Source organism: Lottia gigantea (genome assembly GCF_000327385.1).
Source record: "Lottia gigantea unplaced genomic scaffold LOTGIsca_3, whole genome shotgun sequence".
Classification (NCBI taxonomy): domain Eukaryota; kingdom Metazoa; phylum Mollusca; class Gastropoda; family Lottiidae; genus Lottia; species Lottia gigantea.
The window spans coordinates 3,539,022-3,562,992 of record NW_008708986.1 but is presented as its reverse complement, the minus strand read 5'-3'; the positions used below and the strand labels follow the sequence as shown (position 1 = coordinate 3,562,992).

The window sequence follows — 23,971 nt, the reverse complement described above, 5'->3', positions numbered from 1 at the left end:
CAATTGAAGTTATTTAATATGTAAATGACGGGCGACGATGCGAGGGTGGGGCATTGTATTAAATTGGCTATAACAAAATAGCTTTTGATGACGTGTTGCTTTCTACAAGTCAATGACTTTACTACAGGAGTTTACAGAGTTTTCATCGGAAGAGCTTTGTCGGAAGTTAATTCAGTTTCCTCCTCTTCTGAGATAATAATAATACTCTAATTAAGTAACCCGCAATCAACACCAATTACAATGTCTCGAGGAATCTGTCTTTTATAACTACACGGATACCGAGATTTCAGATGCTTAATTTAAACAGTCATTGCTGATCATACGCTTTTCGAAACCTCAAGTATAATTGATATTTTCCATGTGTCGGTAATCAACAGGGAATTTCCAAAAGATGTAGTCGGATCGTTAGTTAAGGATTGGTAATAAATCCAGGTCCGTTTCTAAATATAGGGCCTATACATTATGATTCCTGGACAAATGCAAATTTAAAAAGATTAAGCTAATGTTACTGAGCTGAACGTTCGTTTCTTTGCCCGACAAGGAAAAATGAAATGAATGGAGTTTTACGTCCCACTTTTCTTCACCACTTTGTCTGACAAGGAGAAATCATTGATTTGTCTGACAAGGAGAAATCATTGATAAATTCTAAGCTATCAGTGAATGCCATAGTTGACATTATTTTAAGATAATAGGCTAGTCTAAGAGTAGCTGATGCTTCTCGGCGAGAGTCCGGATTCTCATTACTACTAAACTAATATGAAACAAGTAGAAGGCAATCTGTAGACAAATTCAGTATAAAACCATCACTGGAATACAAATTAAAACTGATCTACTGGGAATTTACTGGTTATATTTATCTTATACCTTATACAATAGGCTTTATACACTAGTCTACATTCACATACTGATGATAGAATTTAAGTGATAAGCCTATATCAATCATTATTTGTCCAAGCCAGGGTTGCTCAATATCCATCAGCTATGGCGTTCCATCTGATTATCCATCTACAATACCTGTGGATTTTCAACATTTTTTCCATTGCTTTAATGCTGGAATGTTGAATAATCAAGGTCAAATCATCTGATGTTTTAGATGGGACAATACCGCATGGTTATAAAGTGTGAACGTTAAAGTTCCCTTGGCACCTGGAAATTGAAAAGTTCGATTGTGGTTTTATTGGCCCAAAATGTGCAATTCTTGAAAGCAAACCATTAGTAGATGATTATGCAGGAACGAAGACATTATAACAATAACTGGTAATACGTTAACATATTGCTAATGCAGTCTCTTGGTATCGAAAAACGATAATTGCATAGCGATAAACTCTCCTTGGGGAATGTTCAAAAAGAACATATCCTGTAGATAAGTGTCTTTAATGTGGATTTCAACACCATTTTAATCACATTGGTAATAACTAGACTATCAGTTGTGTAGTAAACCGGAAATTCTAAAATTAAGCTTCAAATGGCAACACTGTCGTTAAGCTAGTTGACATTTAAGATGCATAATTTTTAAAGAATTTCTGGTGAATTGAACGATTAAAATGCGTTGAACTTTTCAAGAAGCACTACTTTAACGATTTCCTTAAAGATTTACTTTTTAGTTGTTTCGCCAAGTCTTACAGAACGATTGAATACGAAACATTTTTACATTATGCTGAGAATTTTCTTACGTTTTTCAGGTTTAATAGTTTAATTTACATTTCAATTGACGCAAGTTGTTGTTAAGTTGAGTTATTTTACAGTACATACGGATTATTTTAAATAACTTCTTTGGATTCATTGACTAAGGTTCTGTTTGTATTAAGCACAGATTATTTCTTTAGGTGTTGATAATAAACCATGCTGATCGCCTACTGCAACTCTGAATGAAAATTGGAGAGACAAAATGTATAATACTAATAATATTTTAAGTTTCACTGGCGAAGCAGTGTATCATATCGTATCATTTGTATATTCTTGTATGACCGCTTTAGTGACTGTGAGTTGCAGATTTGGATCATTTATATAACTGATTGAACTATGTTAGATGTTAGATGTTTCATTTCTTTTCCTGAGTTTGCATGCGAGGCTCCAGTAATATTCCGCGCTTTTTAATTTAAAAATATACTAGTGTTTTTTGAATGGTGTGTTAACACAACTCTATACCCCGCGCTATATCATGTATTTGTACTATATAAATTCTATAAATCATTATCAAAGGATGAAGCTGCAACTTAAAATTAAAGAACGTTTTTGTTCAGAAAATGTCGCCTCAAATGCCTTAAAACATAAGAATTTTCTTACACATAAAAATACAGTCAATTAGGTTAACATAAAATACGTGATAAAACATCAATTTAGAGTAGCGACTCTTGAATTGTGTAATGTAAATTTCAAAAAGAAAAATTGATCAGTGTGGGAATTGGGTGACTATAAAATGTATGCTCTAGAACATAGTTGTTGTCTAGACTTGTCGTTGAATCTTATGCAAAGAAAAGTAACTGGTGACATTATAAACAATATAGTACGAAGAATTGCTCTCTCGATCTTTCATGTTCAATAGCACTAAATGCCCACAGGAAAGAAATCTTTGATGTTTTCAAACTTCCCTTTTGATTTACCGCTTTCTCAAAATTTTGCACATGTATTAACTCTGTAAGGATCTCTAGCATGCACAGTATGTCGTTTAAGTGGCCATCTGTCCGTTTTTTTTTTCGTTTTGCGTATTTTTGCGGGTGGTGAAACCAGGCATCAATGAACCGACGCAATAAGTATACTTCTCCTTAATACTATATTTCCTTGAGTTCCGGAATCTTAGCATATGCATTATGAATTATTTTGCATTATCCAATTTTGGTAAAACCCCGGTCCCACTGGGCATTGCGATGATTTGCGAACTATTGGCGAAGGAAAGAAGGAAAAGGTGGACAATCTGAATGCTTCGCAATGATATACGCAGAATGTTCGCCGTGTTTCTGCGATAATCGCAAGGCATCACAAGCATTTTCACTGGATCGCGACAGCTTCGCAAGAGAGGGAAAATTGAGATGCATTCACGACGTTTTGTCGTCAAAAGCGCACGCAAAAGCATCTGCAAAGCTACGCAGAAAGTCGGTAAATATTTGCCGGTATCTCATCTTATTTCATCTTATTACCCTACCCGTTATATCGGTAACGTGACGAAGTATCGCCGTACCATCTGTTAAATTTGTCGCTGACATACTTAGACGTTTATGGCTCTGTCGTCTATTGGTTGATTTTGCATTGTGGAACAGTTGATTGGTCACATTGGAGCTCGTGCCTTTTAGCAAATTATTTTACAGTTTGAATCTGCGACCTGTTTTAGTATTCAGTAAAATGTTGTTCAACCATTAGTGAATTTTATAAACGTTTTCAAAACATTTGCCGATGTGTGGTACTTGATTGCCGGAAAAAGGAAGAAAAAGTCCATTCCTAATGGAGACTTGAATATGCCCTGATCTAATTTTCTGTTGCCGTAGCAGTTCAATAAGGACGCATTTCTGGTGTGACCGGGGTTATTTTATAGATCTTAACTGGAGCTAGAATATTACCACCAACACTTGTAAATGTCATCTCTCCTGACCATAAACCATTAACATTATTCTTAATGTCTGATTTAAATAAATACTATAATTGTACTGTAATTTCATTCTGTATTAAAATATCGCAACTTTACATCTGAATAGCAATCAATAGTCTACCATTTTGAGTTGCATGTTATACCAACAATATTTTACATTAGATTGGAGGCTCACTTATGCTCTCTGTCAGGATGCAAATCGGGGAAGAAGGGATATCGTGTTGTTTCGAAAAACATTACTCAATGCCCCGACTGCTACAGGCCTTACTAGTTAATGATTTTGAAAAGACGCGTTGATCGACATCAAATTCCTTTATTAGGCACAGTGCTGTAAGTCTTCTATAGCCTGAATGCGAGCAAAAAGATAAACTCAATTTCATTTCCTTTTCTGCATTTTCTGTAATGTCAAATGACTTCCGAAACAATCCCTTATATATTAGATTTCAGGTCTCATTGTACCCGGTAGTAATGTATGTCTTAGAGAATAAAATATGACAGGTAAGCATATTAGCTTTGGTATCGTATGTATTCAGAAGATAGCAGGACATTTTCCAGAACTTGAATAAGCCTCTTGTAGCTATGGTGGCGCTAATCGCCAGAAAATGATCTAAGTTAATTAATGACCTTCCCCTCACCACACTGGTGTTATAAATGACGTTTTTAACAGACATGGTCTGCGTACATCACAATATATTATTTAATCTCATCTTAAGAACATTACTTTGGTGAAAAAGTCTAGAATAAAACAATTTTAAAAGCTTATCCATTATAGACCGTTTTCGTCCGTTGACAGATAATATAGCTTGCCACCAGCTTTGATAATTGTAATTTAGAAATGAAATTGAGTCCTACATAAGTTCCACTCTTCTGCACTTGACTGTACTACGAAAAACGTTGGGTAGTCTGCTAGTACATGAAGGTAACTTCAGAACAGCGGCATTAACCTGTTCGTTTGTGATATTTAACTGGTCGCGAGGATCTGTGCCTTGCACGCCCTTATGCATGCTTAATTGACCTATCTAAAGGAGTTAAAGTTCAACTGGATGAGCAATTGCTCACTTGGCTATTGGTAATCAGGTAATAACAAGAAACAAGGAAGTGCTGTCTAACTAGATATCCACCTTAAATGAGAAAGACAAACCTACAATGACATTGAAATAGATCAAATTAGTTTCCACTTACAGCCATATAGCGCACCAGGAACACGACGACAAGTCTTTTAACCACTTATCTTAATTGGCTGTTGTTATACTGTTTTCGTCCAATTGAACTATGAAAGGTATTGATTGAAGCTACCGTAATTAACTTCAATATATATGTTAACGGTACACTCACAGATAATGTTTAGGTCATTTCTTGTCATTTTTTGTTGTTGTGAGGACTTTACTAACAAGGTTGGATAAACATGACATTTTCTAACAGAATAGACGCCGATTCAGCAATATTGATATTATTGAGCCAAGAGTTACATCTATCAGCTTAAAGCTTCAGGGACTAGTTTGTGTCGTTAGAAAGTGACAAAAATGGCAATCCTTCTCATTCGTAATCGGACTAATGACAACGGTCAACGCCATACTAGATGCAGCTCCCACTGTGTGATCCGGGCACAACTAGTAGCACACGGAGTAGATGAGAACAAGGGAATGAGAATTTTCAAAAGCTATTTAGAGAATTAAATACTTTACGAGCTTTCGTAGTTCAAATGTGTTATGCAATAATCGTGCCAAGACAGGTTGGATATTTCTGCTAAAATCACATACATGTATACAGTCAAAACTCCTTAAACATTTTCTTGTATGAACTTTTTGTAAAGGTGGTAAAATAATACAGCTTAAATCATCTCTCAGAATCGATCTGCCTTAGCCTTGCGACTGATTTTAAGTAAACATTTAAGACAGAATCCTGCAACCCGCGTCTTATCCATATTTTGACTTTCCATCTCATTTTTGTTTTCGTCCAACACCTTTTTGTTGTCAGCATTTCATACGAAAAAAAGAGGCAAGCTGTATCGTAATTTAATTCAGATGCATTTATTCAACAATTACAGTAAAATTTTGTGCTTTCAACGTTCATTAGGCTAAAAAGGTAAACAATCATTATAACGCAATTCATATGCATATTTTTATGTGTATAAACTGCGTGATTTGGTACTTTACTTTCAATATTGTATAGTTAATAATAAACGGTCTGTTAATATCATTCATAATAATACGGTGATGTAGTTATACTTTTCTGTTATCCCCTGTCTCGGAGCAACACAAATGCAGCAATAAAGGAATTTGCTGGAAGTTATTTTCATGCTTCTTCCTCGCCAATATGACTAGTTCCATTGAGATAAAACAACAGGGAAGCATTCTTTTATATCATGAATCCCATGTTAAAAATTCTTTTAAATCAGCATCACAAGGTGTTGTGGACATTTTATTTGGTTGGGGTGGCCAAGGCATCCAGTGGCCTTCAGTGATCATGCAATTAAAATATATTAAAGTGTCATTAAGAAAAAAGTGTCGTCGGGCTAAATGTTTTATATCACTTTTATGTTCAGTGTGCAATCTTATGCAAAATCAAATGTGACGTTTTGACACGAACATTATGTTCTATGCTCCAATTCATATCTATTCACTTCTATTGTTTTTGTCAGTTACACATTATTGTTGGCTAAACATTGCATTTTATATTATCTCGAGTACACATCTTACGAAGTGTTAAACATGCAAGAAAGACAATAAAACAAAAAGAGTATAATGCAGATTGACAATTAGAAAGTTTCATTAAATAAATGGTCAGATAGATAAAATAACAAAAGACAGGAAATTAATACCCGGTTGGTTTTTTACCTCATCTTTTTAGGAGTGAGTTATCATATGCTGGTGATATTTTTAAGGTACTTTAAGGCAATGACTACTGCTCATTCTTATTTGATCTCAGCAATGGAACCCTCTTGGATAAGATTATGACAAATCATTTTAAGGGTATTAGTGACACGGAAGTCTAAAATAATGGGTGTTAATCAAAGCATTGAAGTATTCCAATGGGACCTTTCATTATCTCGTATCATAATCCTTAAATCTTCAGAATATCTTGACTGATAGACCATACATGAATAAAACAAGTAAAAAACCTTATTTCGATATCTAAACTGTCAGAGCAACTACATCCGATTATGCTAATATTTAACTGTAATGCGGATTAGTAAATAACAAGTGCGTTACTACTCTAGTTATAAGATGACGTAAGAGGTTTTTAAATACCAGATTGCTTCCAAATGCAGAACCTTGTACTTTTAAGAACGTGAATGAAGTAAGTCACATTTTAAAGTGACGAATCCGAAATCTTTCTATAAGCCTTGGAGTACCTTCGAATCAAGTATGCTGTTCGTGATGGAACCTTGAAATTTGATGTTCTATTTTGATTAATGTATAATAGTAAATATGTGAATTCGCAAACTATTTGATTAATTGGTGTTTCTAATGAATTATCATGTATTCTTGATAATATCAGTAATGTATATAATAAAGAGTTTTAACCAAACATTTATGTCCATTTATATAGTCTGGATAAACAAAATAAAAAGACTTGTTGACCTTTCTTGATCGGTCACTCATTGGAATTTTGCTGGTAATTCTCAAGATAAAAAAAATGGACAAGTGAGACAAACTGGTATTTTTCCAAGTCATTAGAACACCTTTACTCTCTATTCATATAATTATTAGCATTTTCATTTTCAAAAAAAATAAAGGAACCCATCTTTAAGGGAACAAAACACCAGATTTAAACTGTACAGTAAGGATCTCAGAACATGCCAATCAAAAACATAAGTTTTGTCTGGAATATACATATATCTAATCCGAGACATTAATTCGAAATTCAACAAAATCTGTGAATTGGTGATCAAAAAATGCATAGTCAATACAAAATATGGAAAATACTGATGAAATTGCATTTTCGTATTGCTATTGACTGTATCTGAAATATGAACAATACCTGAATATAACATTGTATATGTCATAGGAAAGTGGTTGTCACAAGCAATAAAATCTAGACTACTATCGAGATCTAGATCAGTTTTACGAGTAGCGTGAGCATGAGGGCTACTATAACCTACCACATTGATCACTGAGTTGCAACACTGTTAAAACAAACATACATCATCCGAGAAAGTAGTGGTCGTTTGGACACAAGTCGCAATATGAAACATCCAAGTATGTTCACATATTATTCTGTGAAGTTGTTGAATTTGTGACAAGAAATCAGTCAAAGTTGAGTTAAAAGCGTTTATTCATTAGTTTGTCCAGACTTCTGGTTGAATAATGTTATATGATGATATATTATAACAATCATGTGGGTAATCAATGTCAGCTATGAAATAGTGGACACTGATAGAGCAATACAATTAACAGACCTATCCATTTAAACTTATCTCCTATTTCCTAAATATTCTTAAGGGGGTTTAATTATGATTCATTCTTGACAAAGTAAGTTATCCTTTACTGCATGCCAGCACTTCTTCGAAGAACCTTCAACCCATATTACCAGGTAAGGTAGCATCCAGTGTGTCATAGGTGTTATCTTTTATTAGAAACACTAAATAATCCTTCATTCACACTTCATTTTAAATGTAATGAAGATAAATAGGATCTCACTGATTATATTTTACATCAATGTCCAGAACTCATATATTTAAGTAAAAGATAAAAAAAGACTAACAAGGCTGGACATGCAATGAAATGGCTGGACTTTTACGTCCTTCTAAGCTGCATCAGAGACGTGATTATATATTGAGTGAAATAACATTGGTTTATTTTAGATGATAATGATGACGTTAGTGATAACACAGATCATATACTCTGGCATTTTATTCAGGTACTGTGTGTAATCTGTAACCTTATCTGTGGTATTTTACGCTTCACCATTGATTTTTTACCATGGTATTGTGAAACAAGAGACTATTAGAAAGACGTTAATCTGTTAAACGATTAGAGATGTTTACTAACTATTTTAGTTGATAATGTCCCTAATCTATTAATGTTTTCTACGGGTGTTGGAAGTAGTAATTGTCTCTGTGTTTTAATACTCAAAGTGCTTAATGTTGTTTTCTTAATACACTGTAACATAAACGATCAATAGCTGTCCCATCAAAGTCATTGATCTACAGACAATTCACTACCAACTTTTTTCCACTGGCACAAATGGAAAGTAATAGTGCCTTTTATTTACCTTAGTCTGGAACATTGTTGCTTTACTCTTCAGTTCCACATAAAAAAAGACTGTCTTTCGATTTTACATTACGATAGTAGACATCTTCTCCCTTCAAGATAACCTACTAACTTTTTCTAGCAATTCATGGGAAGTTCATTCCTCTTAAACACTTGTTGCTATTCTGCGATTCAGTCTGTCAACTCGGAATACATTTGCCTTTGTAGCGCAATAAGAAAGAAATACAAATTCGGGGTGTAAAAAACAGTCTGCAATAGTTTATAACAGTTTCCTTCTTTGTATACATTTTCTCATTCTAAATTGTTGGTTTATGAATGTAACGTAATAATATTGTGTTGCCAATTTTTCGGGACATTGATGCTGTTTTCCATTTTAATATATCTGTCAGCCAAAAGGTACGAGCGTTATTGGATTTACAATTTGTATTTTAGAGAATTATCTACGATTCCTATAAAATCCCATACTTGAAAGATCTAAACGGAATCAATGTTTTGCTCTGAATCTGTAAGATTTGATCGGATTTAACGTAAATTGGAAAACATCAAATTTACGATGATTGACTGACCGGGAGATTATCAGTAAAATCTCTAAAACTCTAGATGAAAAGATGCACAATTCATCTGCGGAATTTCATTTTCAGTTATTGACAGCAGTTAATATCCTGAACGTTGCTACTTTATTTTTTCTACAACTTACGGAAATAAATTGATTAATATAGGAAAACTACGAATTCAATTTATTTGAAATTTTTATCTTTCATTCTAACAAACTTATTTGATATCGGTTGGAGATCTTTGTAAAACCACAACTGCGGAAACTTGTTAAATGAACGTCGTATTTCAATTTATTTCAATGTGTTACAGAAAGAGAACACTTTACCATACTACGGCGTTGAATTCTCAATCTTCACGTCAATGTTTGTTTTCATTAATTATGATATGTAGCGCGTGACACTTAAGCTCTACTTTTATGCGCAATTTCCGGGAACGATCCCTTCCTGCTTGACATTCTTTCCCAAGAATGCTTTATACTGTTTTCTTTATAGCAACGGATAAGTCAACTTCATTCACTTCTATACTATCTTGTCCTTGTCATGAACTGACTAAACACGATTTTTCTCCCTTACATCGAGTTTGACATACTCATAACATCTTGTATCATTACCAAAGATACGCCTATCATACTTGTTGTAATGTCTACTTTATGTATTTATTCGTAATTTTAGATTATATAAATCACTGTGTTAATTAATTAATTAATGTTCGAATACCGAAGTATTTACAAAGATCTACTAACTAACTAGTAAATTTCAAATTTAATCTTTCTTGTAAATGACGTCGATTTTCTTTTGACTCAAATGATTATCGACTTTAACTAAGAAAGAAGTTACGTTTGTGCATGATACATTAATGTTGTTTCCATGTTTTGCCTGTTTGTTGTGCTGGAAGGCAGTCTTGAGTCTGGATAGTTAACTACATACCTCAGCCCAATTTCACAAGAAGAATTCGGGTAGATGAATACTTTAAGTAATATTTTATCACTATATAATCGATTGAGGTAATGGAAACAAGTCTATGGAGAAGTAACTATCTTATGTCTTGTGATTTTTAGATACTTATCATTACTTCAATCTACTGGGCCAATATCACAGTGCTAAGAAAAAAAGGTTAAGAGATATCATCAGCTAATAACCTAGCGAGATTGATTTATATCATGCCAATTTGGAACAGGTCAAAACATTACTTTATTTTAAGCTTTGAAGAGTGATTTCTAGCTTCTGTGTGTGTAATTTGTCGTGAAAAGGAAAAGATTGTTTAGAATGTTTTAATACTTGAATATTGATTAAAACTTAAGTTTCTGGAAATGGCACAGACTATATTTAATCCTTTCTAATACGCGTCCTTCAATTTAATTTTTTTTAAAATACAGCTATTATTTACTGTGGTTTCATGCTCATAAGTCGTGCACCAGTTGCCATAGAAGGAAGTTACGTTTTAAAAATGTCATACATTCAATGAATGTCATAGTTTCTTATAATGAATGTCATAGTTTCTTATAATGAATGTCATAGTTTCTTACAATGGATGTCATAGTTTCTTTTAATGAATGTCATAGTTTCTTATAATGAATATCATAGTTTCTTATAATGAATGTCATAATTACTTATAATGAATGGCATAGTTTCTTATAATGAATGGCATAGTTTCTTATAATGGGTGTCATAGTTTCTTATAATAAATGGCATAGTTTCTCTTAATGAATGTCATAGTTTCTTATAATGAATGGCATAGTTTCTTATAATTAATGTCATAGTTTCTTATAATGAATGGCATAGTTTCTTATAATTCATGTCATAGTTTCTTATAATGGATGTCATAGTTTCTTATAATGAATGTCAAAGTTTCTTATAATGAATGGCATAGTTTCTTATAATGAATGTCATAGTTTCTTATAATGGATGTCATAGTTTCTTATAATGAATGTCATACTTTCTTATAATTAATGGCATAGTTTCTTATAATGGATGTCATATTTTCTTATAATGAATGACATAGTTTCTTATAATGAATGTCATAGTTTCTTATAATGGATGTCATAGTTTCTTATAATGAATGTCATAGTTTCTTATAATGAATGTATAGTTTCTTTTAATGAATGGCATAGTTTCTTATAATGAATGGCATAGTTTCTTATAATGAATGTTATAGTTTCTTATAATGAATGTCATAGTTTCTTATAATGAATGTCATAGTTTCTTATAATGAATGGCATAGTTTCTCATAATGAATGTCATAGTTTCTTATAATGGATGTCATAGTTTCTTATAATGAATGTCATAGTTTCTTATAATGAATGTTATAGTTTCTTATAATGAATGGCAAAGTTTCTTATAATGAATGTTATAGTTTCTTATAATGAATGGCATAGTTTCTTAAAATGATTGGCATAGGTTTTTTTTTATGAATGTCATAGTTTCTTATAATGGATGTCATAGTTTCTTATAATGAATGTCATAGTTTCTTATAATGAATGTCATAGTTTCTTATGATGAATGTCATAGTTTCTTATAATGAATGTCATAGTTTCTTATAATGAATGGTACAGTTTCTTATAATGATTGGCATAGTTTTTTTTAATGAATGTCATAGTTTCTTATAATGGATGTCATAATTTCTTATAATGGATGTCAAAATTTTTGTCACGTCACGGTATCTAAGTATTTATTTTCATAGTTGCCCTGAATGAATATAATAGTTCATCTGAATAAATTGATCTAAATAATATAAAAATTGATCTGAATGAATATAACAGTGGATCTGAATGAATATAACACTTACTTTGAATGACTGATTATAACAGTTGATTTCAAGAGTTGAAGTCCAACAACTTAAAAAAGTAGTCAGGTCAGCTAGGAAGACATAAATTGTGTGACAAAGACAGGCTTCTGTGGAAATCACTATATGCTCGATTAACTACACTTCTCAACGTACATACTCATTCACCGATGTTCATTCACAATTTCTTTCAATGATTAGCATTGTTACTTTGATTAAGTGTCATAGTTTCTTTGAATAAATGTCATGACCGCCTAGGAAAATGCTTCATGACATGGTACTGATGTGAATAAATTTCCATGAAAGAAACAATATTGCATCTATCTTTATCATAAAATAATTTCATACGTTTAAATCTTTCTTCTGATGCTTTGTATGGCTTAAAACATTAATTTACATTTGTTTAGAAAAACATGCATCACATAATTCATGCACCACATGATTGAAAAATTTGCACGGTGATACATGTTTATACTGTGTCAAATGTTTATTCTCCTCTAAAGTCATTATTTTGTCATAATCTATATTTTTAAACTATGTATGTCAGTCGCGTAGTGAACTTTGATATTTCTATGCATAATAGATATTTTAAAAACATTACTTCAAATTGGAAGTTGTCGAGTGGACAATGTATTGTATTCGTAGTCCATGGGCTATGCCATTAGAAGGACAGACACTAAGTCTTCTTATATTCAATAATAAATATGGACAAATTTCTCGATCTTTTGAAATCGAAAAATAGCAATGGCCATCGTGATATGCCCACAAGTTGTCCGGAAGGTTGACTTGAGGTATCAGTAAATGAGACGTTTAAGATCTTGGTATTTGTTTCATATACGAGTACAATTTTATATACGTGCATTATTTGATCTTAGTTGGAATATTTTTCGATTTTTTAGGGTTCATCCTTAAGTCATTAACATACAACATTTTATCAAAATCCATCACGAAACCAGCTCTCTATCGGGTCCACAAAAATTTTCAAGAACAAGAGCCATAACTCATTAAATATTTTTCGATTTGCTTGATTTTCGATACAGTTCATCATTGGTTGTATACACACAGTCAAACCAAATTTTGTCCAAATCCGTCAAGAAACTAGCTGTCTATCGTGTCCACAACAATTGTGGACAGCCAGTCAGACTCACAGACAGGGGCGACGACTACAAGTGCCCACATTGATGTGTGACCGTATAAAAATAGTACAAAATAAAACAAAAACATCTAAGCTAATTCAATATGAAAAAAGTAATATTTAAAGATAAACCACAAGACGAATATAAATAAAAAATGCTCAGATATTTTATTTAGTTGTCGAGAATAAAATTTGTTATTAAACATGAATATCGAGGTTGAATGTTTTACAGTTTGTTGTAATGAATTCCAAAGTAAAGAAGCTGTGTATTCAAATCTTCTCATTCAGACCTCAGTGTCAAACTGTTTTGATAAGAAAATCTACTGCATAAGCAAAATGTGATTTTTCTTCACAAGTCTGACCAATAAATGTAACGAATGTCTTCAGATTAAATTACTTCAACTGCATTGATGTGCACTTTAAAAGAGCACCATCAGAGACATTATCGCAAACAATCTCTTTGTGCAATACTTTTACTGCTGGAAACCACTTTACAAGATTGTGCTGGTATGTCAAATATCACGCTTGAATTGTGATAGAATCTCAAGAGTCTAATATTTATATTTGCCTACATGTCACTTACCGGTGAGAGTTATCGATTCAGAATGTGCTCTTTTAAGTTTGCTGGGGATTAGAATGGAAAATGGCAGAAAAACTCAAGCTCTGAAAATGGTCAATAAATGAAATAAATGGCACAATATTACATGAACGTGAATAACAGTTATCTGAATGGCATCTCGTTATGACGAATTATCATCTAAACATGAAGTCAAAGTAACTGAATTTGATGTTTGAAAATCAAACTAATCTATTGATTGGATTCAATGTCAACAGTGAGGACACGCAATAACACATTCATCTGATGCTCATGTTCCATGATAATTATAGATTAAAGTCATTTATTACATTCAACTGTTATCAGCACATTGCTGACTTAATAATGCGCTTTGTTGAACAATAAGTAAAATGTCTTCACTACGAAAGGGCTGTTGAGCTGACAAAATCAGTTGGAAGCTGACATTTGGTGTTTTGGTTTAATATAAAAAGAATACTTGATTGAACGTGGTTGGAAAACTGCAATTGTGTACTCATATAGCATTAAGTCTTCATCAGTGTAGTTTTGGCTCCAGTTTTCATACTAGACACATTTGCTGATAATGGCATTTGTGTTAAGATTGTATTAACCAGAACGCCGTTTTTTTAACAATTCAATAAAACTATTGTTAATTGGTAATGCATAATTCATATGAGAACATGTTGTTCTTAAAATATTCATAGTGATCAAATACTAACGTTCACAAGAAAAAAGGTTGTAGTGACAATAATTTTGCACTGAAAGTGAATTCAAAATATTATTTCTTTTTACTGCAGATTTGAATTGACAGTGTTGTGTTTATTTGTCACGCGATGTCTATTTTCCCTTAAAACATATTTTTTCTTTAGCGACTGATATTCACAGATCTTATATAGTTGGGAAATACATTATGGTGTTGACATTCAGATTAGACATTGGTTCTGAAATACATAAATCTTGTAAAAATGTCATAATCTCTATAGGTTTCTTGTTAGGGGATGGGGGTGATTCTGTTTTATCTACAACCATAAGACTAAACCAAAGGATTAGCAAATATGGCATGTTATGCGCAGACTCTCACCACCCTATTGGACATAAGGAATAACAAAAAGTTTGCTGTTATACCATTATCTCGAGCTACAACATTGAATTCATTACGTGTTCCTGTTTTCTAATACAACAAGCTTCGGCTTCTTTAGTATTTAGAAGATTGTAATGTAAATTGTTCCTGCTCAATTAAAAACTGCATTGACACAAAATGCAAAATCAATCATAGCATCGGTTGATATTATTAACATTGATATTATTAATATTGACCTAGGTTCTTTCGTGGTTATTTTTAACCTTTGCATCTTTTCCGACACAATTTTATCATTAGGAAATAAATCGCTCTTGTTATTCACTGAAAATGTCAATAAGTTTTGAGTAAAAAAAATTATGTAAAAGAGAATAAAAAAGTGACATGTATATGGAAGTTTAGTTAAGATTATTATTCTGGATGTCCGGAAGAAGATGTCATGTAATTTTCCAAAGGCCACGTCACGTCACTTCCGAGTTAATTCGAATAATACTGTATCTTAAGAAAGTTACAATGACATAATACATAAACATTAAAATCATTATGGTGTCAGTTTGTGTATTATATTTCATTATTCACAAGTCCTACCAGAGAATAGAAAATAACATTACGACTTATAACTCTGACATTTACCACACTTTACTCTAAATAAGTTTTAAGGGTACTCTTGGGACTACCCTTCTCATTTCCTCATTATGTACATGCACTTAATACAATAGTAGGATAGTTTATCACTCCTATATTCCCAATCCATAGTCAACACTTGTCAACAAGCTAATAGCTATGACCTATGTTTTAACTTTATTAGCTTTAGCACCAAAATATCTCCAGAGACATTCTATTAAATAGCTCCCGCTTCAGATATTCGAGTAGTTGTAATTATGCGTTGGTAACTAATATGCCAAAATTACTCCGAAAATTTGCGGACAACATCAAGTATTGACTTAATTGCAGCCCAGATAGTGGAAGGTCCAGAAATACTCATCTAAAGACTCTTTTACAACTGTATGCTATTTACTTTTCATACTGCAAAACCAAATCTTACAAACCGGTACATTTTGTTTTGAAGCATGGACATGTATGATAAAAGCTAGTTCTCACAAACACGTTGTTAAGTATTTGGAAAGTGATATTGTTGTCTGTAATTCTAGAATTTTGAATCGCATTTAAGAAAAACTTTCCACTTGTCCCGTAGTATAAGTATTTTACTTGATCTGGATTAAAATGTTGAAATTCGGCATTGGTCTTTTTATTTGAGTTAATAAATTCCTTTGCAACCAATTTAACAATTTGCCGTTTACGATTCTTGGTCAAGGAACCGGTCAGTCTCTCCGGGATAATCATTCACCATCATTAGTGGTACTTAATGGGAAAGGTAGTTTTTGCTGCGGCTAGTCGGGTGTGTAATGTCAAGCCAGTCACAGCCACCAAAGGTGTTGGCTCATGGGTCTAGACACAGTTAATAAGAATATTGTATAGTCTTCTGATGAAAATATTTGAGCCTTTCAATTGTTTCTAATGTATGCACTTATACTTGAACTTATATTATATTTTTTTAAACAAAAACTACACTATTATAAATATATATATATTTTAAAAAGCTTTGGCTATTATATTTAATTGAGATGTTTTCTATTTTGATGCGTTTATCTGCACTAAAACGACTCTGAATTATGAGTAAGGTCATGAAAGAAAATTCACTGATGCGACATTTTTGTCAGCACTGGGTCCTGTTCAACACTACAAAAACTCCTATGGTCCTACATTAAAAAGGGATCAGTTTCATTTCCAAAACTTGCGTCCATCTATAAAAGTTATATTTTCGAAACTGCATGATGAGATGAGTTCCTTTCCATGTTGCTTAAGTCTTTAACAATTCAAAAAAAAGAACGTTCCACGTAAGAAATCAGTTCTGGAGATAAAATACTTTTACAATAGTGTCTGGGAATACATCATAGATAACTATTTTGAAACAATCCTATTTTAAAAGATTAAAACAAGGCTACTTATTTTCACTCTTCCGATTGACCTTTGAATATCTATGGTGCATGTTATCATGACATGATGACTTCAGTATCTCAAATGCCACTCGTCTTGAATGGTTCAAAGAGGACAAACAAACTCATTTGAACAAAAAAATTAATCTTGGTTCCTTTTTGGCAATTTATTTGCTGTCCATAACTACCTTCGGGTCAAATTAATCAAATTCTTAAACGAATTTTCTTAAATACCCAGAAAAAGGCGTTTCATAAGACGCTTAGTACTAGAGGCTATCTGTTCATTTAAGATATTTTCATAGGTTCTTAAGATTTTTATACCAATTGGTATTCATTTATATGTACCACTTTTCAAAAATAAAATCTGAAACCTGGTATACCGTGTCACCATTCAGTAAACACACATAAATGATTTAATTATTCAGGAAAAGGATGCTACATTTCTATTTGAATTGGTAGAAATATATAGAGGAATGCTGTGAAATTGTACACCTAATGCAAATTAGAAAAAAAAGGTTATTAATAATTTAGTAATACGTGTTATATTTAATAATGTTTTATAAAGAATTGACAATCAGTTGATCAATTACTTCAAAAAATAAAAATGATAATGAACTGTGGTAAAGCGTGATAGACGATGACAAGCTAACCTTGGGATCATGTTGGACGAGGATCAGTGTACATTTAAGATCTCTTGTCAGTTTAAAAATGTAAAAGAAAGGCCAATTCCTGTCCTGACACCCATCCCCCTCTTCCCCTTCATTACACACTGTACGGGGTTTTCAGGTAGCAATGACGTTTGAATTATACCATGTTTTATTAACAGCACTCTAAATATACCAGCCCATGTCCTAGACATACCCTTAAAGGGTTATAAAAATGCAAAATAGGAGATAAAGATGTACATATTTCACTATCGACATCCCTATCGTTTAACAAGAAAAAATGTGTCACATCGTTCTAATTGACCTATCCTTACTCTAGAATGGAATTCCCCAATGAAAGAATAAACAGAGAAGAAATATATACGATTTTTTTTTATTTAACCTAAATATAGATATCATTTGAGATTAAAATGTCATTCATGATAGTCCTAGACATAACTAAATGACACAATTGATTCTTTATAATTACATTATTGTTGAAAACACTTCCATGTGTTTATCTCAGTAATGGATTTTCACGAGTAGCTTAAAATTACAGAACAATAATAATAAAAAAACGAATAATCAGAATGCATTAACATTGTTATTCTATATAAAGTATTATTTTTATATCGATTTGTATAAATTCATAATGTAAATCCTACTTTTCAATTGTTTGCATCATATAGATATTAATATATCCATGATTTAAGGAAGATTTTAAATTGTTAGTGGATAAAAACATCTGTGATAAAAATTTACATATCTGTCTAATATTGTTTTTGAACTGTGTTTATCAGGGAAATTATAGCAGGTTAGATTAATTATTCAAATTTTTTCACATTGTCTTGTTGTTAACGTCCGGTTTATGGGCATAATATGAATAACATTCTGTAATATTGCTCGAGATCCAAAATGGATTCAGACTTAAGAAAATTTCAGAGGGTTAATTCTCACTAAATTAAGGGTCAAATGATTGATTAATATATTCAGATTGATACAGATTGATAAGTAAGAGATCTAACATACCATGAAGATTGTTAAAAAAGGAATCTCACTCGGTTTTCAAATTCAAAAGCCCGGAATGCCACATGGTATTCAGATTGTTAAATGAGGAATGTAATTTTCCAGATTGTAAAGCAAATGATGTCCCTTAATATTCAGATTCTAAAGTGAGGAATGCTACTTGATGTTCAGATTTTAAAATGCAGAATATCACATTCAAGATTGTTAAGTTAGTGATATCGGTTGTCTCTTGGATTGTATAGTGAAGGATGTATCTTAATTTTTAGATCGTCCAGTGCTAAATGCCACTTAATATTCAGATCGTTTAGTGCTGGATGCCACTTAATATTCAGATCGTTTAGTGCTGGATGCCACTTAATATTCAGATCGTTTAGTACTAGATGCCACTTAATATTCAGATCGTTCAGTGCTGGATGCCATTTAATATTCAGATCGTTCCATGCAGGATGCCACTTAATAACCAGATCGTTCAGTGCTGCATGCCACTGAATAATCAGACCGTTCAGTGCTGGATGTCACTTAATAATCAGATCGTTCAGTGCCGGATGCCACTTAATAACCAGACCGTTCAGTGCTGGATACCACTTAATAATCAGACCGTTCAGTGCTGGATGTCACTTAATAATCAGACCGTTCAATGCTGCATGCCACTTAATAATCAGACCGTTCAGTGTTGGATGTCACTTAATAATCAGATTGTAGTGTGAAGGATTTATCTTAATATTCAGATCGTTCAGTGAAATATATCTTTGATATACAGACTTATTTTTGTTCAAGTGAGGAATGTTACTGTATGATTTATTTGTCAATTGAGGCATATCGGTTTATGATATTGATCACCAAGTGAGTTCGGTTACTGTATAACTTAGTATGTCAAGGTTTTGTTTAGTAACCGAGGTATGTTACTGCATGATCTAAATTGTCAATATTGAGAAATGTCGGTGTATGATTAAGGCTGTCAAAGTGAGATGTTATTGTCAAGTTGCAGCTATGATCTGACTGTAAAAGTCAGATGTTATACCTTCATTAAGAAATACTTACTCATTTAAGATTGGTATACTTTCTTATGTGAAAGTTCTGAAATGTTTTGCCAATATTTTGTTTTGGATCTCGGGTTTTGCATTGCGGTTTGGATCGTTACTACTTGGTTTATTTTGTATGTATCTATGCGAGGTTGTCATGTAACGTTCTCTGGCATATATTTTAATCAAAATTCTATTCTAGTGACTGAACTTGAATTACGTTTCAAAATAAAAAGAAATCGATTTTAGAATACGAGACTTAATACTCGAAAAGAGAAGTGTAATCTTACACAAGACTAACTCGATTATAGAAATAGAAAAGTTCACAATGACAAATTGCAGGACTAAGGTTGGAATCTTGCTTTGATGATAGAGTTGTCTTCCTTATAACAAAGCTAATCTCCTTATCATTGTTAAGATCTCGTGGGTTAATTCCATTGTCACTGCCTAGCAATGTGTTTAATTTAACAAATACATGGGTAGTACAAAAAGAGCGTACATGTACACTGTTATGTTTGATCTTTTACTATTATTAACTCTTATAAAATAGGGTATCATATCTAGCATTGAAACTGAGTGCATTTATATGATGATTATTATGATGATTAAGAAACAACAGTTTTTATGGATATAGACTTCTATTTATTATATAACACAACGTTTCATTACACATACAGGTAACGTTATCAAGTGATTATCACACATTTAAATTGTGTGGGAACGAATCCGTTATAGTTTTTGGCTCATATTGTGTTATAATAACACCATTCCAAATATGGAGTGTCTACGCCTCCGCCTCATTACTTGATAACGTTACCTGTATGTGTGTGTTCTGTAATAAATAGAAGTCTATATCCATAAAAACTGTTGTTTCTTAATGTGCTGTGATACTTCTTAATGTCTTAATAGGATTATTATGATGATGTTCAGCGACAACTCGTATTGCAAATATCAATTGTAAAATATATAATGTGTTGAACAATATTTCCAAAAAGTTGGTTTTTTTAACATGCATATATAAGAAACAGCATTACAGTAGGTAATTCTGACAAATTCATCAGCCGTATCTGACAATTGAATAATTAGACAGTATTGTAGAATGTGTTTTGACATTTACTGCCCATGTCAGTGAGATTGTCACAAGGTGTACAAGTTTAGGATTTTTTGAACAAAGGGATCTTAATTTTCCGCGGAAAAATCTTAATGCTCAGTTCACACCAACGGCGCTTTGATGGCGCTTTAAAGCGGCGTACAAAGCGGTACCAAAGCGTAACAAAGCTCGACTAAAGCGCCAGGGTCGTAATAGATCGTTGGAAAGCTTTGGGCAAAAGCTGGATATTTGGCAAGAGCGCCAAAAAATTTTAAACTGTTTAAAAATTTTGGGCGCTCTGTCCCGAATTGATTAAAGCGCCGAGAACGTATCAAAGCTTAACAAAGCCTAACAAAGTTCAGCAAAGCTTGACTAAAAGCGTAGGAAAGCTTAACAGAGCTCTATTCAAAGCGGGGACCCCAGTTTTCACGGTCTGTCACCACTTGATCAAAAGCGGCATGAAATCGGCCATTTCGAATGATTTAAAGCGTCATAACCGCATCAAAGCTTAATAAAGCTTATCAAAGCGTGATTTAAAGCGTGATAAGGCCTGATCAAATCGGGAAATAATTCGTCCCCAAAGCGTAACCAATTCGTATCAGAGCTTATCAGAGCGTAACATTACTTAGGAGATCGTGATTTTTTCTAAAAAGTAAACAAAAAATGATGGCGCTTTGCTCGCCGATTTAAAGCGCGGCATTCGCCGTTGGTGTGAACTAGGCATAAGCGACCACTAGTCGAAATTGAGAGTAACACTCTAAATTATAACCAATTATTCAGTCTTTCAGGAATTTCTGCTTGTCATCTGTCATTGGGTAAGTTGGAATGTGCATTGATATAAAACTGAAAGAATAAGACAGCTATTATATTGTATTGACCTATGTCTACTATTATAATAAAGAAACCTATTAGCCATAAAAACCTACTGACATGGAACAATAACTATTTATTGAATTTTTTTATAAGATGATAGATAACTGGTTTGAAATAGCTTGAAATGTTTGATATCTAATGCAGGTCCCAATGGAATTGATATTTTGTGAAGTTTTCTTAATTTTTCTTTTTGGATGCTATTTATTACCATTTATGTTGCTCTCAAGAGACTCTTCAAAAGTGATCACACATCAGTAAGGGGAACGATACCAAAACGCATAGAACATAATGTTAGGTACCCGACTGAGCTCAAATTCTCATTGTATTTTCACTTTTGGCATTGGTCTTCCGGTGATTAAATAATAAAAAGCGTAGAAAAATTCAGATTATGATAAAACCATGGCTTAAAATATGTCATATCTTTGTCGCGGCATAATTTGCTAAGTTATCATTTTCCTTAAAGCAAACTGTTACTTTTTAACGTCAACTTCATTTTCCTTGGACATGCATCATTGTAATTCTTTTAAATAGTCATTTGAACAGATAATAGAATTGACTTTTATCTCATACCTCTCTGCTTTTGGTTTTCCTGCCGTTATCGAGCATAAATGACAAATTGGGCCGGCTAGTTTCACAACCATTCTTTTTTAATTCTTCCAATTGTCAAGGAAGCCCCGTGTACATGATCATACATTTGTTCGAAACAACATCAATCTTTTGTAGAAGATTTCTGTTAACACTGTCAAACATGAAACAACATTTGCATGTCGATGTATAACCATGTATAACGAATTATTTAGGGAACATGCTATTTTCGCAGGGAAAATAAATCACCATGGATGCTAAAAGGAGCCTGTTGAGTGTTGCTGATCATCAGTTTATTATACTACGTCCCAAAGGCAAGGGGTCAGAGACCATGTGAAAGGCAAATTTAGCAAATGACCATATGGAGTGAAATATAAGTTGGACACACTGAATCGCTGTGATTTTTTTTTATACAAACAGTATTGATGGTTGTTTTATGCTGAATTTAACTCCTGGAAATGAAACCAGTAATCGTTCCTGAAATCCATGTCTCCCGGAGAAACAGTCACATGATGTGCATACAGCTACTGATTTGGTTAGGATTGATTACGGATTGAAATATTGTCAACATTTATTGGGAAGATGAAACCCCCTGCTAAAAATTTGAACAGTGTCAACCACCTTTGACTAGCTACTACACGCGTCACTGTCAGTCCTTGCGATATGTAGCATTGATAGGGGAAACTGGGTTGAGAAATATGAAGGTATAATGTCGAACTATGCCGGAATGTAATTATAAAAGATTCACGTGGGAAAAGTTTAATTTTCCATTGACTAACATCTCGGTTGATGGAACGAAAGTCTTTCTCTGGGGACTAACACTGTCAAAACAAAACCTGAATAATAGAGTCATTAAAACAACATTAAACTTTCCAATCTTTTCAAATGAATTGCTTTAAATATGATTAAACTTTCAGGATAAGCTTTTGTAAGTAATATCACAATCTCTTTATTTACTTGTTAATTTTACATCATCATTATACCATTAACAGTAAATAGATCTGACAAACTGACCACAAACTTGCGGATAGATTCACGTTAATTAATACTATTGGAGATAATTTTAAGACTGAAGCCACAAAATAGAATTGATAAAAACAGCTTTTCTGGACCATTCCAAATTGAGGAGAATGACAAAGCCAATTGTTTTTTTGTAAGCCGTTAAATAAATATTTTTTTGTTTATAACAACATTGAAGGCATTCTTGAATGACCGGATGATATGTGTATGTGCAACAAATGTTCCAAATTAATCCATGTATCGGAGGGCAACTATTCAACGATGTAAATAATGTAAGAAACATAATTAAAACCTTAATGAATTTTCTTAACGTATAAATCTTATGGTCTTAAAAGACCCCTTTTGGATGTCCGAGATTATGTCTGTGTTTAGTGTAACTTTAAAATTGCGTGATGCATAAATCAAAACCAGTATCGTTATTAAGAAAGGGTGATAAATAATTAACCCTACTACGACCAGGATTGTTATGAGTTTTAATTATAAGATCTGAGACAGAAAGGCGTTAATGATCCAATTTAATGTTACGAACAGCATAATACTGCTCCCTATTGGGTTTAGGGTACGATATGTACATTATGTTGCATGTAAATAGTAATTTTTGTTTGAGAGCCATTGATTTGCTAGTTGTAATAATATGAATTATGATTCGATTTTCATATCATAGTGGAGATTTGTCCTCGATCGTTATCCCTTACATAGAACCAAATAGTGCCATTCGGTTTAAAAAACCGAGTCGGTGTTGCAAGTCGATCAAAGGTGATAATATGAATATGGTTAAAGAAAACGACTAAT

The 23,971-nt window shown here is 32.8% G+C and overlaps 1 protein-coding gene across 1 annotated transcript; it reads left to right on the top strand.

The window, feature by feature from the left end:
- Window positions 1-18,862: 18,862 nt before the first annotated feature.
- On the top strand, window positions 18,863-19,078 carry LOTGIDRAFT_105176 (hypothetical protein; the record flags this gene model as incomplete). Its single annotated transcript, XM_009057249.1, has 1 exon — window positions 18,863-19,078. A coding segment is annotated over one exon (216 nt), but the record flags the coding sequence as incomplete, so codon positions are not given.
- Between the last annotated feature and the right edge of the window lie 4,893 nt (window positions 19,079-23,971).